At 42.0% G+C, this 15,500-nt stretch overlaps 1 protein-coding gene and 1 non-coding gene across 4 annotated transcripts in view; one reads left to right on the plus strand and one right to left on the minus strand.

The window, feature by feature from the left end:
• Positions 1-2,640: 2,640 nt before the first annotated feature.
• On the plus strand, positions 2,641-2,823 carry LOC120925217. The gene has a single exon (XR_005746555.1). It is a non-coding gene; the product is annotated as a U2 spliceosomal RNA (small nuclear RNA).
• Positions 2,824-6,629: 3,806 nt separating this feature from the next.
• The window catches only part of BCR (BCR activator of RhoGEF and GTPase), a 96,500-nt gene continuing 87,629 nt past the window's right edge, over positions 6,630-15,500 (minus strand). For all 3 annotated transcript variants that reach the window (XM_040349547.1, XM_040349554.1, XM_040349563.1), the window contains exon 23: positions 6,630-8,607. In XM_040349547.1, coding sequence (XP_040205481.1) covers positions 8,518-8,607 — 90 coding nt within the window. In that variant the 3' untranslated portion in view covers positions 6,630-8,517. The remainder of the gene's footprint in view (positions 8,608-15,500) is intronic.

The raw sequence follows: 15,500 nt of genomic DNA on the forward strand, positions 1-15,500 counted from the left end.
GGTGATGTTCAAAGATTGGGATATTATTGTTTGGTTCACTTATTATCTTTAGGTTTACTATTTGCTGGTGTTTGGATTGATTTTGGTTTCACTGTAAATAAATCTTACTATGAAATAGAGAAGTCCAGCCTGAGCTTGTTTGTCTGGGCTTCTCCTATGGGTCACAGGAGTGCAATTTGTTTTGCACTCCTGTGACCCATTTTCAGCAGAGAGCGGTCTAAAGTCCGCTCTCTGCTGATGTCACTGGAATCAGCCCAGGTACCGCGTCATCACGACAATGATGTCTGGATCCGCCAAGTACTTGGACTGATGCCTGCCTCAGCGAGCAGCTGAAACGGCCACTCCCCACCTCTCCACAGAAGAGAAGAGAGTGTAGCTATGCAGATTTGGCCATCCCTGCTGCTGATTCAGACATGATTTCTGATCAGAGCTGCCTGTGTAGCGCTACCCCCGCAGGAGACGCTTAAGTATGTTTGTTGCATACTCTGCCTTTCAACCCCAATAACAGTCTAAGCCCCCTCTGGCACACCTGGCAATAGTGTAAGTGCAAGGACCATTCAGAAACGCACACATTACGATAAAACACAGAAATTGTCTTTACTGCAATATTTCTGTGGAAAAGAGTAACAAACAGTAACAATATATATTACAATTATATATTATATTAAAGCAGAGCTCCACCCTGAAAAAAAAAAAAAGAAATCCAAAATGCTGCAAAAAAAAATATATATATTTTTTTATACATACCAGAAGTGCATGTTGCTAGGCAGATCGTCCTAATCTGCCACTTCCTGATCCGCGGTCTGTCTTCTTTCTTCTCCTCCTCGCACTGCCTCCTGGGGAATGGGGGAGCGGTGTCTTCTGGGACCTTGTGTGTGTCCCAGGAGACATCGCCCATTCACGTAGCACCGCACGGCTCGCGCATGCACAGTAGGGAATCGGGTGGTGAAGCCGCAACACTTCACTTCCTGATTCCCTCACCGAGGATGGCGGTGGGGCAGCTGAGACCCAAGCGATTGCTCGGCTTCAGCTGCCGTCATCGCGGGCACCCTGGACAGGTAAGTGTCCTTATTAAAAGTCAGCAGCTACAGTGTTAGTAGCTGCTGACTTTTAATTTTTTTTTTTTAACCGGACCTTCCATACAGGGCATTTTCACCCCCTTCCTGCCCAGACCAATTTTTAGTTTTCAGCGCTGTTGCACTTTGAATGACAATTGCGTGGTCATGCAACACTGTACCCAAACGAAATCTTTGTTTTTTCCCCCCCACAAATAGAGCTTTCGTTTGGTGGTATTTGATCATCTCTGCGGTTTTTATTTTTTGCGCTATAAACAAAAGAAGAGCGAAAAAACACAATTTTTTACTTTATTTAATAAATATCACAATTTTTTTTAAAAAAAACTTTTTTTTTCCTCAGTTTAGGCCGATACGTATTCTTCTACATATTTTTGTTAAAAAAAATAAAAATAAAATCGCAATAATCGTATATTGATTGGTTTGCGTAAAAGTTATAGCGTCTACAAAATAGGTGATAGATTTATGGCATTTTTATTTTATAAATTTTTTTATGGCGGCGATCTGCGATTTTTTATTTATTTTTTATTGCAAACACATTGGACACTTTTGACACGTTTTTGGGACCATTCACATTTATACAGCGATTAGTGCTATAAATATGCACTGATTACTGTGTAAATGTGACAGGCAGGGAAGGGGTTAACCACTAGGGGGCCCTGAAGGGGTTAATATGTTCCCTAAGGTGTGTTCTAACTGTAGGGGGGAGGGGACTCAGAAGGGGAGGAGACCGATGTGTATTCCTCTGTACTGGGAACACACATTCGTCTCCTCACCGCTGACAGGAGGTGGATCTGTGTGTTTACACACACAGATCCACACGGATTCTGAGGGCAAGCGCGCCCTAGAACGCCGGAAATACAGGACGTCATATGACGTCCACCCGGATCGAGGGAGGGTTCCTGCCGACGTCATTTCACAATGCGTCAGTAGGGAAGGGGTTAAGAGCAATACAGCCCAATACTATATTCAGGCTGCTTTCAGGGGATTCAAAACCTGAGAATAACCCCAAGAGCAGAGGCAAACACTTCAAATACAATAAATCATAATATGGCAATCTGTACCAAACTGGTAATCTCTACTCAAGTTGGCTCTAGTCCAGTCCTCTCTCTTCTGTTCCCTGACACCACAGTCCCACTGTACTCAAATCACTATTTATTAGCTAAACTTCCCAGATAAACTCTCCCTCAAACTCACTAAATATACAGAGCCCTGAATACAGGCATACCCCACTTTTAGTTACACAATGGGACCAGAGCATATATGTAAAACGAAAGTGTACTTAAACTGAAGCAATACATTTTTTCACTTCTATGCTGTTGTGGGGGAGTCAGGGAAACACTCAGATGTAAATAGGCTCATCTGATGCAGGGGGGGGGGGGCGCTTCAATCCATCCCCCGGACATCGAGCTGTGCAGAGAGGACAACGGTGCTGTGAAGAGGCTGGATCGCATTCTGTGGCTGACAGGGAAGCCGGAAGTACCACCGAGTGGATGTGATGTCACTGGAGGTGGAGGGCGGCCAGGATACAGGAAGAGCACACTGGAACAGGGCAGGCTATGTGCTCAGAGCTTCTCGGCCTTTTGGCTAAGATTAAGTGTAGTATCTGTTCTTATCAGTTTCCAAAGAGGGCGCTGTGCTACTCCCAAAGGGTCAGGGCTATGCAAAACCGATGGTGTAATGGTACCTGGACGGCCTGTCTTGATAGGGGCCACATTCAGTGCTCCTAAGGTTCTGGAGGCCAACGATGGTCATATCTGAGCAGGCTTGAAGGGTGCTCCTGGTGAGGATCGGTGGCTGCATTTGGTCTGGCCGAAGGACTGGGTTTTTCCGGCCTTCTGGCTGGCATTGGTGTGGTCGCTGTTCCTGTCAGCGTCCGGAAGAGGAGTTGGCCTCGCCTTGTCAGGGTGGTGCCATGCAAATCTGCTAGATTGATGGAGGCCTGGAAGGGCTAGTCCCGGTGGAGGCCACTTAAGTGTCCGTTGGCTCTCCCTGAGAAAACCTAGAAGCTCTCTCTATCTGGCAGGGACGGAGGGCCACACTGGTCCGGCTGAGGTTCGGATTTGAAAAGAAAGCCTATGCTGTATGTGCCCCTGAAGTGGCAGTCCAGGGGTGGCGTATAATCACTGTGAGTGAGGATCACTCTGCTTTATGGGACCATGGTCACTGCACCATATTACACACTTTTTTTCTCACCTACCTCCTGGGCTGGGCCTTTTGGCTGGGACCAAAAGAATTTTTTATTCCTGGCTGGAGGGCCTGGCCATTGTATTGCACAATGGCCACCTTTCACTCTCCCCTCCCCCTTTTTTTATTTTATGTATACCTTTGTTTGTCACTTTTTGTATTTTTGTGTTTGTACACGTTTTTTGCATGTGTGACTGGTAGGGTGTAGGTCCTCGGGCCTACCCTGAAAGTCTTGGGAGGGGGGTGGACATGACCTTCTGGCTTGGTTCGCCCTCTCTCATGGGGTCTCCCTTTGGGGGAGACCCACCTAGTACTTGGGCAGGTCTGTTTCGGCAGACCCTCCAGAGAACGGGGTCCGTCTGGTCCGTCGGCCAGATGGATCAAGTGTAAAGTACCCCAGTCCCTTTCTGGAGCCTAACGCCCCGGGGATCAGGGCAAGGCCCTTTGATTTTAGAGGGCTTGTGTACACCCTTCTGCACATTTTTGTTTCACCTCTTTATGTGTGTGCACATTTTTTTGGCATCGGTGAAGTTTTTGAGTGCGTTTCACACGCCATTGGCTTTCATAAAAAAAAATAAAAAAAAAAACAGAACTTATCAGGCGTAGGGTAAAGCCACGTCTGTCCTCCTGCCTGCCATTCCTCACTACCCCAACAAACCTTGGATACATTGGACGCTATCGATGATAGTCTTTACACTATAGATGCTAGGCAAGTACATAATCTGGAACATACTCTTTTGGCACTATTCCAATGAGGGCTGGGGAGGATATGCGGTTCCTTGTGCTGGAGGTCCCCTTGTCTAGTGAATTTGATCCAAGTATATGATATTTTTAAAGTGGGGAGTAGGGGTATAGTTTGCATCTTAAAAGGCCCTACAGTAAGGCACCCTCCCCGCCCCCTTACACATTTTTGTTTTACCTCGTGCATACCTATCCAAATCTATCCTCATGAAGGGCTAAGTGGACTACCCTATGTGTGACCTGAGGGCTGGCTATAGAACGACCATTTGGTGTGACGCTCTCTGTACTTCCGTTTATGAACTCTGAGGTATGTGGCAATACTCTATTGAGCCAACATACACATTGATGTAACTAAGGTTGAAATTGATGCGTGTATATACTCTCCATATTTGGAGCTCAGCTGCAATATTTCTTCCTGAAGAAGCAAGCTATGTTCCGTAAAAACACACCTGCATGTCGTGTCTACATTTAAAATTTTGTATAAAAACTTCATTGATATATTATCTTATTATTATTACCGTTAAAGTCCTTAAAAAAACTTTGTGTGGTAGGGTTGTTTGTGTAGTATACTTTAAAAAGCAATGAACAGATCCAACCCCTGACAAGCATGGCAGAGGACCAGCTCTGTAGCTGTCAATAGCAACTTCAAACAACAATAAAGTGGATCATTATTCTTTTAATTTAGGCCCGGTAACACATCTGCTTGTCCAGCAAACAGGAACACACAGGATAAAGTGCTGCAGACATCATGTACTGAACAACTCACACGATGGAGCCAATTAATTGGTAATGCCATCTAAGCAACCGTATACCTTTCCAAAAATTGGACAACCCGCTCAATTTCCCTTTAATGTAAGTTTTATTAAATGATTAGCCTTAAAAATTCAGTTAGTCCTTCACAGTACTTCAATGGCAGATGTGTACCTTATTCCAACATGATGGATCCAGTGTTGCCTAATTTTTTATGGGCTCATGCACACTGCAGCTCAAAAAAAAAAAAAAAAGGAAAAGCTACGTTTACAGGCATTTCCGTTTTTTTTTTCAGCTTGAAGAAGCTATTGCTTTTTTGTGCTCTTTGCATGTTTTTATTGAGCTTCTTCAAGCTTCTTTGATCACAAGTGTTTTTTTTTTACCACAAACCCTCCTAGATAGTATTTTCTTAAAAGAGAAGTATGGTATTTTTTTGCTAATCATACTTACCTTGGTGGATGCAGCATCAGACCGAAAAAGCCATACTGTACATGGAAACATTGGCTAACATGGAGGGGAGTTTAAAGCCTGTAGGAGCAGCTTTTTGAGCTGCAGTGAGCATAAATCGGTGCCATATGGGACATCCTAAAAAGGTGCAACATGAATATCGTGGCAAAACTTAAAACCAATAAAAAAAATGGAAAACCTCAAAAGGGGCAGGATTTTCAAGGCAACAAAAATGTAACTAAAAAAAATCATAAAAAAATACAAATTTATTACATAATATAAATACAAATTGAAATTATCATGATATACAGAAATATGAAAAGGATTCAAATTGGAGATGTAACAATGATACTGTCCGTCATTATATACATGTCACCAGAACAACTGATGACAAGTAAGGCGGATAATCCGACACGTTTCAAATGTAGAGCATTCTTCTTCAAGGAATATTAAAGTATCAAATTTTTCCTTTAAATCATATGTACCCAATGTCTGAGGGTGCGCTTCCCATGATGCCCCTAGGTGGAAGTGCTCACTTTCATCCCCTGCATTCGATAACTCCTCATCCCTACGACCCATAGGGGGGCAGAATGGATAGATCCAATGAATGGCATTAAATTAGATGGCACTCACACTAACTGGAAAGAGGGGATCCCCCAAGCGTACTTACGGATAGGGCCTACAAGCCCAAAGGTGGCTAAAAAGGCCGTCCTGCTAACACCAAAAAATGTTTGCTCAAACGACTCCTAATGGAGCAGCACAAGTGCCTCCTACACCTCCTGCTAACGGAGGGGGAATGATAGCCAACACTTGGGGGATCCCCTTTTTCCAATTAGTGTGAGTGCCATCTAATTTAACGCCATTCATTGGACCTATCTATTCTGCCCCCCTATGGGTCGTAGGGATGAGGCGTTATTGAATGCATGGGATCAAAGTGAGCACTTCCACCTGGGGGCACCGTGGGAAGCGCACCCTCAGACATTGGGTACATATGATTTAAAGGAAAAATTTGATACTTTAATATTCCTTGAAAAAGAATGCTCTACATTTGAAACGCGTCAGGTAATCCACCTTACTTGTCATCAGTTGGTCTGGTGACGAGTATATAATGACGGACAGTATCATTGTTACATCTCCAATTTGGATCCATTTCATATTTTATTCTGTATATCATGATAATTTCAATTTGTATTTATATTATGTAATAAATTTTTTTTTTTTTATGATTTTTGGAGTTTAATTTTTGTTGCCTTGAAAATCCCGCCCCTTTTAAGGTTTTCCCATTTTTCACACAATGAGGGATGATGGCAACCACATGCTTCTTTACATGAGTTGATCTTTTTCTAAACTTAAAACCAATTGCCAGGTAGGCTGTTTTACCTGAGATTAAATACTTCAGCGGGTTTTTGGACACAATAGACAAAATCACAATTTAATTTAAGATTTACTTTTATTGAATAGCTTGTGTATAAACAGAGGCTAAAAATGCTTTTGAATATTTTAACAAATACAATATAATTCCCTTTTTAAATATTATTTATCCATTTTAGAAAAAAAAGCAGAAATAAAAAAAAAAAAAAAAAAACAGGAATCTGACGCTCTTTCCTACCACTAAAATAGGGGGAAGCAAAAACACATTTGTCTCTGCTGTTGGAGCTGAACTAATCAATCTGTGTTTGTGGCTCCTGGTAACAACAAGAGATCAGCGAGTGTCTCCCCTAACAAAGTATACAGGACAGAGCACAGTATGTCACAAAACATTAAATATTGCTGGATTGATATAAAAATTGAAACTTATTTTACTGGGTTGTGATCAGCGATCCACCACTCAAGATCTAAAAAGTACCAAAACGATTTAACTATCTGAAGCTTTGCACAGAGTTAAAACTGCTATTCAGTGCAAGTCCCCAATAAACTGACTAAAAGCTGCATATACACTGGAATGGAAATGGTCCCCAAAACAAAGGTCCTGAAGCATGAGATTAAAATTCAGTAGTCACTACACCCTACTAAATAGTGAACAATCATTTTTCTTTATTAGAACATTCAGGTGGATTGTGGCTCTACACAGTACACACAATGCACATTATAAGCCTCAGATGTGCTCAGCAGCTTCCCATGTGCAAAACGCCAAGGGCAGCCTTACGTCATGGCACATTCTCCACATGAATTACATGCCTTATACCTCACTATCTTCATGTACAGACCATGTCCGACACTGGACCCCAAGGATATTAAAGACATAGAGGAAATTCCTCCATGTTTCTGGCAGTGAAATCCTGTAGTCCAAAGCGTAAAGCACCTGAACACAGAGACCAGCTCCGCTTTCGAAATGTAGCATTGTGCAGGACATTGTTCCGGTAAATGCTGGGAAATGGCATTGTTCGTTTATAAAAAAATGTTTTTTTATGGCTTCAGATCCCAATGTAGACATCTTCCTATGCACCAGCTCATGGTTGCAGCTCTAGAGTCCACTGATAGGCCAAAACAGTGAGCTCAATATCCGAAAAAGGAATTTCTAAGGGCAAAATAGCCTGCTTCTACAGAACAAGAACCGATTCTGACATTTTTGGCTATATCTCTCTCTCAACACAAACCACTCAGAACAATAAAACACCCGGAAAAACATGCAGACATTAAAAGTGTTCTAAAATCTATGACATATACACCTGAAATAACAGGCACAGAGAAGTCCCAATAGGAAAATCCCAGCACTAAAACGTGGACCTCAGATAAATCCTGCATTGGGAAGGTTCATTCAGCAGCAGGCCTGGCTTGTTGGCCTTTTTTGACATCTAGTGGCTGAAGCTTATCATGACACATACTATTCAGAAACAAATTACTATTGCATTTCATACCTTGTAACACTGTGCAAAGACAAGCTGAAGCTCTGCCCTGTAGCAATGTCAACTCATTACTCATCATACAAATTAGATCCTATTTTTATGTGACAAACAGTCTGCTGATTAAAAAGAAAATATAAAACCTACAGTACACATTGAAGGCAGAGCAATAGGCAGTAACTTCATTTTGGTTCCTGATGAGATACAGACATCTTATACATCGTTTTATAGGTTAATGGGGAGCCCATAGCTGCTCTAAAGTTTATCTAAAAAACGTATAAATAAATAAATTAAAAATAGCACTTTTGATGCCAACAATTGCTATATTGCAAACCACCTAGGGATTGCCAACTTATTTTATAGGAGGTGGGGAATCCACCTGCCCCCCTCCTATACCTCTCACCCTGCACTGGTTACAGGCTAGCTAAGTGATCTACAGAGGCTGTGTGCCCTCTCCATAAGCGGGTCTTAGTAGATCACACTTCAGTCGAGAAGAGAATGCTCTGACGTTTGCTGTCCGGGGTTGGAATAGTGTCAAGCTGTAGAAAGTACAACAGAACCTGCACCTGAAAAGACAGTTCAAGATGTCATTAGGAAAATGCTTACACAAAAGCAATCAGAATAAAGCCAATAGGACTTCAATTATGTATTTCATAAAAAGAAAGATCCCACAGATCTAAGTATGGGAAATCTCCCTCTGGGGATACACATCTTCACTTTAGGTGGCACCCAGTGTTGCCAACCTCCAACAACATTTTTTTACTGACAAAACATGAAAATTTTACTGGTGGGGCACTTTTTTTTATGACATCCTAAAAAAAAAAAAAAGACAGAACAATATTTGAACAGTATAAACATGATATGGAAATACTGAAAATACCTCTAACAAATTTGCTTGGTTCACACTTAAAAAGTCAACACAGCATAACAACGATTAGCCCCTGATATTTACACACAATTGTAAACATCACAGATTTTTTTTACAAACTGTCAGTAAATATACTGACAGTTGGCAACCCTGGTGGCACCTGGCACAACCCAGAATTTTTATACAGGACAGCCTTGTAGGAACATGCTCATTCTAGTGTTCACTAGCAGTAGCAAGCACTAGAAAGATGAAACCTATTTTTTTTTAACTAGTAGACCAGATGAGTCAAATTCTATAGGCTTTGGTACCAATTTGGAGAGAGCCAAGGCAGCCGAGTGAAACATTATTATGGAGCAGTTCTTATCCGGATTCAATATGTTCTACCATAAACTTTACGTTATGTTGGAAATATTGGAAATGTAATTTAATATATTCATAAATCCTCAAGAAGTAATAAAATACAACTACCGATAATTACAGTACTTCTACAACAACATGACCTATAATTATACATGAGATAAACTAATGCTTTTCATGTTTTAAATGTAAAGCCATAATTGCTTCGGAAAGGGCAAAATCAGAGATATTACAATTTTGGGGATATTGGTCTATGAGACTAGTGAAGTATCCTCAGCATAAATAGGCAGTTTACAGCGAGTGATGACAAAACCAAAGAAAAGTCCCAGCTCAATTTACAAATCAGCCTGTAACCAACCAAAATATTCTAACAGTATGCGTTAAAAACAGGGGTTTAGTTTGCACCTGCTCTGCATCTTATGCATGTATTTGCAAATGCGTGAAAACTAAACCCCTGTTTTTAACGCATGCTGTTAGACAGGATAATTTGATTGGTTGCAGGCTGGTTGGCAAGCTGAGCTGGGAATTCTTTGGTTTGGTGCCCTTTCATGTGCTCCTTGGTGCGAAGGCCCATTATAGGTGGGAACAGTGGCCATTTTTTGTAATATTGCACATGAAACAAATCCATATTGTGTAGAATGATCCACTGGATTTAGTGGCGTATTCAAAATTTCACTAGCATATAGGTCTATATATCCAACAGTTCATGGAACGTAAAAACAGTGCACCTTAAAATCCCTTTTTTGGAGTTCTTGGATGACCCATCCTACTACAAGCATGTCTCTGTTTGTAGCACACAGTACCAAGAACATTATCATAAACATAGGGGCCTTTGTCCCTCAGTGGTCTTCAAGAAAGGGATTTTTTTTGCCGAGTTCTAAAATCCTATAATTCTTCCTGTATCAATAAAGGCCTCAGGAAGTCCATCACCTTTGGGATATCCGAAATCAGTCCCACCGAGTGGTGGGCAACAGCAAACCGCTAACAGGCTCAACATAAACAAGGAGATGTAGGCTGAGTGCAGCTCAAAAGTCACCTGAAGGACAAATGCATAAAGCTGGCACTAGATGAGACCACATTCCCTATCAGGCAAGAGAAGAGTAGGAATAGGTGGGAAGCCAGAAGAAAAAGAATACTCACAAAACTTGTGAGGAAAAAAAAACCTTAATAAAATATTACTGGAATTGGTATCCTGATCCAAAACAATATCCCAACAAGGAAGAACTCGTGGCCTGAATCAAGGGCAAGAACTCTAAGAACTGGGACCAGACATAGGAAATGTCCTAGTATAGAAAGACCAGAGGCCAGAGCAGCCCAAGGCTAGAGAAGGCTCCAAGCCTTAGCGCATCTGATCACATAAAGGTTCAACAGAGAATGCCTGCCTGGAAGGACTGCCAGGCCTGACAATCACTTTAAGGCGAGGACTACCAAGGATGAACCCTGAAGACGACTTGAGTCCAAGGTACTTCCAAGGAGTGTAACAGTGGTTCCTCAACCCACTTGGAGAACCAAGGTTTGATTCCATGGAATCAAAATAATCTTACAGGGTAAGGTACATAGGAGTTTTCCATATAGAATTAGGCAGAGAAAAGAAGGTATATATTCTCAGCTAAATTTGCAAGGCGGAATACAGACCTGATAGAGCCAAGGACCAAGTTTAATTCCCACCAACATGCAAGAAGACAACATCCCTGGGGCAAGCACAAAAATGGAGTCTTGCTGAAAATCCCCTACCTATTCCTGGAGCCTCAAAGAGTAATAGGAATAGAGAGGCTCCTGACTCCCCAAAATCCAACAGTTAGGAGTATAATCAGGATGGTGAGGAACATGGGTAAATCTGAAACAAAAAAAAAAAAAGGATAGCCAGAAAAGTCTGGAGTCTGTCAGACTACCAAGGAGAAAAAGATCAGAATTGGGTGGACAGATCCCATGTAGACAATAAATCATTCCCTGCATCAAGAAACTCACTTGTTCAGCTTGCACATGGTTCATTTTATCGTAGGGCCCTCCTCCAAGATACTCCACCTGCAGCACAGGATCTGTAATGCACTTTGGTGCGTAGACTGCTCATGTTAAGATGCAACCAGTTGAGAAAGACAGAAGATCGCACTCAAGCAGATCAGACAAGAATAGAGCACAATGTTTTGTCCAAGCCAGGATCCAAACTACCTTTCTTAGCATAAGATCTCCAGTTCCTCCTTGATGGTAGAGGCATGATAGCACTTTGACGTTGTCCAGCGATGTCCGTATCACAAGACCTGTACAGGTAATGACCCCGCAATGAAGGAGGAACCACATGTTCTTGAACTCCAGAATGTAGCCCAAAAACAAGAGTTCTCTGAAGACATGATCCTCCAGAAGGTGAGGAGACAAGCCTACGTCAACCCCAGAACTGGAAGACTGATTGATCAAACCAGGAACTACCTGATCTTCAGAGGCAGAAATTTCAGTCTGCTCATAAACTTTATATTTACAGGTATCAGATAGGTCACATTAGGGTACTTCAAAAGAGCATCTTAAAAGGGGTGAAGATAACACCAAAGGTCAAGCATGACAAGGAGTGCAGACACAAAAAAGGTAACAAAAACCGAGGGCTATATTTGTTTTTTATAATAACTTTACTTGTTTATTTCCATCATGTATAGAGTTCTTGAACATTTTATTTTTTCTTGTAGTAGTCTAGTATTTAGCAATTTCCTTATTGTGATATCAATTATTTTGTATATACAGTGTGTTCCCTCCTCTCATCTATGACTTTTGTTTTTGTGACATTTAAGTTTGGTTATTTCATTGCCTAAAGTTTTGTGAACAGTGTATTTCAACTGGGAAAAGATTGAAATATTTCTGGGTTAAATTTTCTCTCGATACCAACGAGAGTTTGTTTTTGTTGTTTTGCTTTTGTTCTATGAATTGCCTCCAGTTACTGCAGAAATCCCGGATCGAGATACAGACCTATGTGCACATATGCTAATGTTTTTATGGATACACTAGTAAAAACTTTAGTAACCCTAAACCCTTAGCAAACACTATAAGCAAGGTTAGTCCTAATACAAGTTCCAACTTTAGAACAGGGTAATGTTGTAATATGTAAGTTTTTGAACTTTGTTCTATCATCACTGCCTATACTTGCTGAACTGCATACTCTTGCAGAGGGTACTTCATAAAATTCATAGACCAATATACATGCAAGTGTTTATGCAAAGGTTAGTACTTAGGAAGGCTGTAAATTTGGAATGCTTTCATAAATAGACGTGCTAATAGTTTATTTTTATCAATTAACAATGGAAAGTAAATGAACAGAAGAGAAATCCTAAACAAATCAATATTTGGTGTGACCACCCTTTGCCTTTAAAACAGCATCAATTCTCTTTTAGGTACACTTGCACACAGTTTTTGAAGGAACTCATCAGGTAGGTTGTTCCAATATCTTGGAGAACTAACCATCTTCTGTGGATGTAGGCTGCTCAAATCCTTCTGGCACTATGTAATCCCAGACAGACTCGTTGATATTAAGATTAGGGCTCTGTGGGGACCGAACTAATCACTTCCAGGACTCCTTATTCTTCTTTACACTGAAGATAGTTCTTAAGGATATTGGCTGCATGTTTTGGGTTGTTGTCCTGCTGCAGAATACATTTGGATCCAATCACACGCCTCCCTCATGGTATGGCATGATGGATAAGTATCTGCCTGTATTTCTGAGCATTGAGGACAAATCCAACTCCATTTGCAGAAATATAGCCCCAAACTTGCACAGAACCTCCACCATGCTTCACTGTTGCCTGCAAACATATTATTATACCGCTCTCCAGCCCCTCACGAGCAAAGTGCCTCCTGCTACAGGCAAATCTTTCAAAAATTTTGACTCATCAGTCCAGATCACTTGCTGCCCTTTTTCTGCATCCCAGTTCCTGTGTTTTCATGCATAGTTTAGCCTTGTTTCCACATTGGAGGTATGGCTTTTTTGCCCCACTTATGGCCAGACCTCTCTAAACAGTAGAGGAGCGTACCTGGGCCCTACTGGTTATCGCCAGTTCTGTGATGGCACTGCCAGACATCTTTCATTGTTGAAGGGAGTAATCATATGCTGCATTAAGTTTCCTTGGCTGACCACTGCATCTACAGTCCTTAACATTGCCCGATCAAAGGTTTCCTCAATACTGAGAAATACAGGCAGATACTTATCCATCATGCCATACCATCAGGGAGGTTTGTGATTGGCCCCAAATTTGTTCTGCAGCAAGACAACAACCCCAAACATACAGCCAATGTCATCATCTTCAGTGTAAAAAATAACATGGAGTCCTGTATATGATTGTTTGGCCCCCACAGAGCCCTGAACTCAACATCAAGTCTGTCTGGGATTACATGACGAGACAGATAAATTTGACGAAGCCTACATCCACACAAGATCTGTGGATAGTTCTCCAAGCTGTTTGGAACAAGCAACATGCTGACTTTCTTCAAAAACTAGCACGGTGTGTACCTAGAAGAATTGATGCTGGTTTGAAGCCAAAGGGTAGTCACACCAAATATTGATTCAATTTGGATTTTTCTTCTGTTTGCTCACACTGCATTTTGTAAATTGATAAAAATAAACAATTAAAATATATTTTTTGAAAGCATTCTTAACTTTACAGCATTTCTTCACACCTGCCTTAAACTTTTGCACAGTACTGATATATATATATATATATATATATATATATACACACACACACATACACATACACACACATATATACATACACACACACACACACACACACACACACACATACACACAAACATACACATCTGATAAACCAAATACTCAGGCCCCATACTCACGAGCAAACATGTCTGCTGAAACTGGCCCGCAGGCCAGTTTCAGCAGACATGTTTGCTCGTGTGTGGGCGCGAGCGGGCCGAATTCCAGCAAACATTTGCCCGCCGGGCCTTTTCCCAGCAGACAAATATTCCTGGACTTGTTTTAAAACAGCCCGCTGGAATTCAGCCCGCTCGGACATGTACGGTCGTCAGTACAGACCTACCGTACATGTCCAGCCGCCCGCCGTGCCTCGCATGCGTCGAATGACTTCGACGCATGCGTGGAAGCATTTTAAAGGCGGGCCGCCCACGTCGCCGCGTCATTGTCGCGGCGACACCGCGTCATCGACGCGGCGACACCGCGGACACGCCCCGCGTATTGTTTACGCGCGGACTTCTGTACGATGGTGTGTACAACCATCGTACAGAAGCCCTCTGGCAGACATGTATGGTGAAAACGGTCCGACGGACCGCTTTCACCATACATGTTTGTCCGTGTGTACCCGGCCTCAGTCCTAAGTATTCCAGGTTTCTACAGCACATGCTGAAGTTTTCCTGCTGAACAGGATGCAAGAATTATACAGGTAATACTCGAAAAATTTGAATATTGTGCAAAAGTTCATTTATTTCACTAATGTAAATTAAAGGGTGAAACTAATATACGAGATAGTACATGCAAAGCAAGATAGTTCAAGACGTGATTTGTCATAATTGTGATGATTATGGCTTACAGCTCATGAAAACCCCAAATCCACAATCTCAGAAAATTTGAATATTACATGCAATCAATAAAACAAGGATTGTACATAGAACAATATGGGACCTCTGAAAGGTATAAGCATGCATATGTACTCAGTACTTGGTTTGTGCCCCTTTTGCAGCAATTACTGCCTCAATGCGGCGTGGCATGGAACCTATCAGCCTGTGGCACTGCTGAGGTGTTATGGAAGACCAGGATGCTTCAATAGCGGCCTTCAGCTCTTCTGCATTGTTGGGTCTCATGTCTCATCTTTCTCTTGGCAATGCCCCATAGATTCTCTATGGGGTTCAGGTCAGGCGAGTTTGCTGGCCAATCAAGCACAGTAATCCCACAGTCATTAAACCAGGTTTTGGCGCTTTTGGCAGTGTGGGCAGGTGGCAAGTCCTGCTGGAAAATTAAGTCAGCATCCCCATAGAGCTTGTCTGCGGAAGGAAGCATGAAGTGCTCCAAAATCTCCTGATAGACGGCTGCGGTGACCCCGGACTTAATGAAGCACAGTGGACCAACACCAGCAGATGACATGGCTCCCCAAATCAACACAGACTGTGGAAACTTCACACTGGACTTTAAGCATCTTGCAGTGTGTGCCTCTCCATTCTTCCTCCATACTCCGGCTCCTTGGTTTCCAAATGAGATGCAAAATTTGCTCTCATCAGAAAAGAGGA

This window comes from Rana temporaria, chromosome 1 (genome assembly GCF_905171775.1).
Source record: "Rana temporaria chromosome 1, aRanTem1.1, whole genome shotgun sequence".
Taxonomy (NCBI): Eukaryota; Metazoa; Chordata; class Amphibia; order Anura; family Ranidae; genus Rana; species Rana temporaria.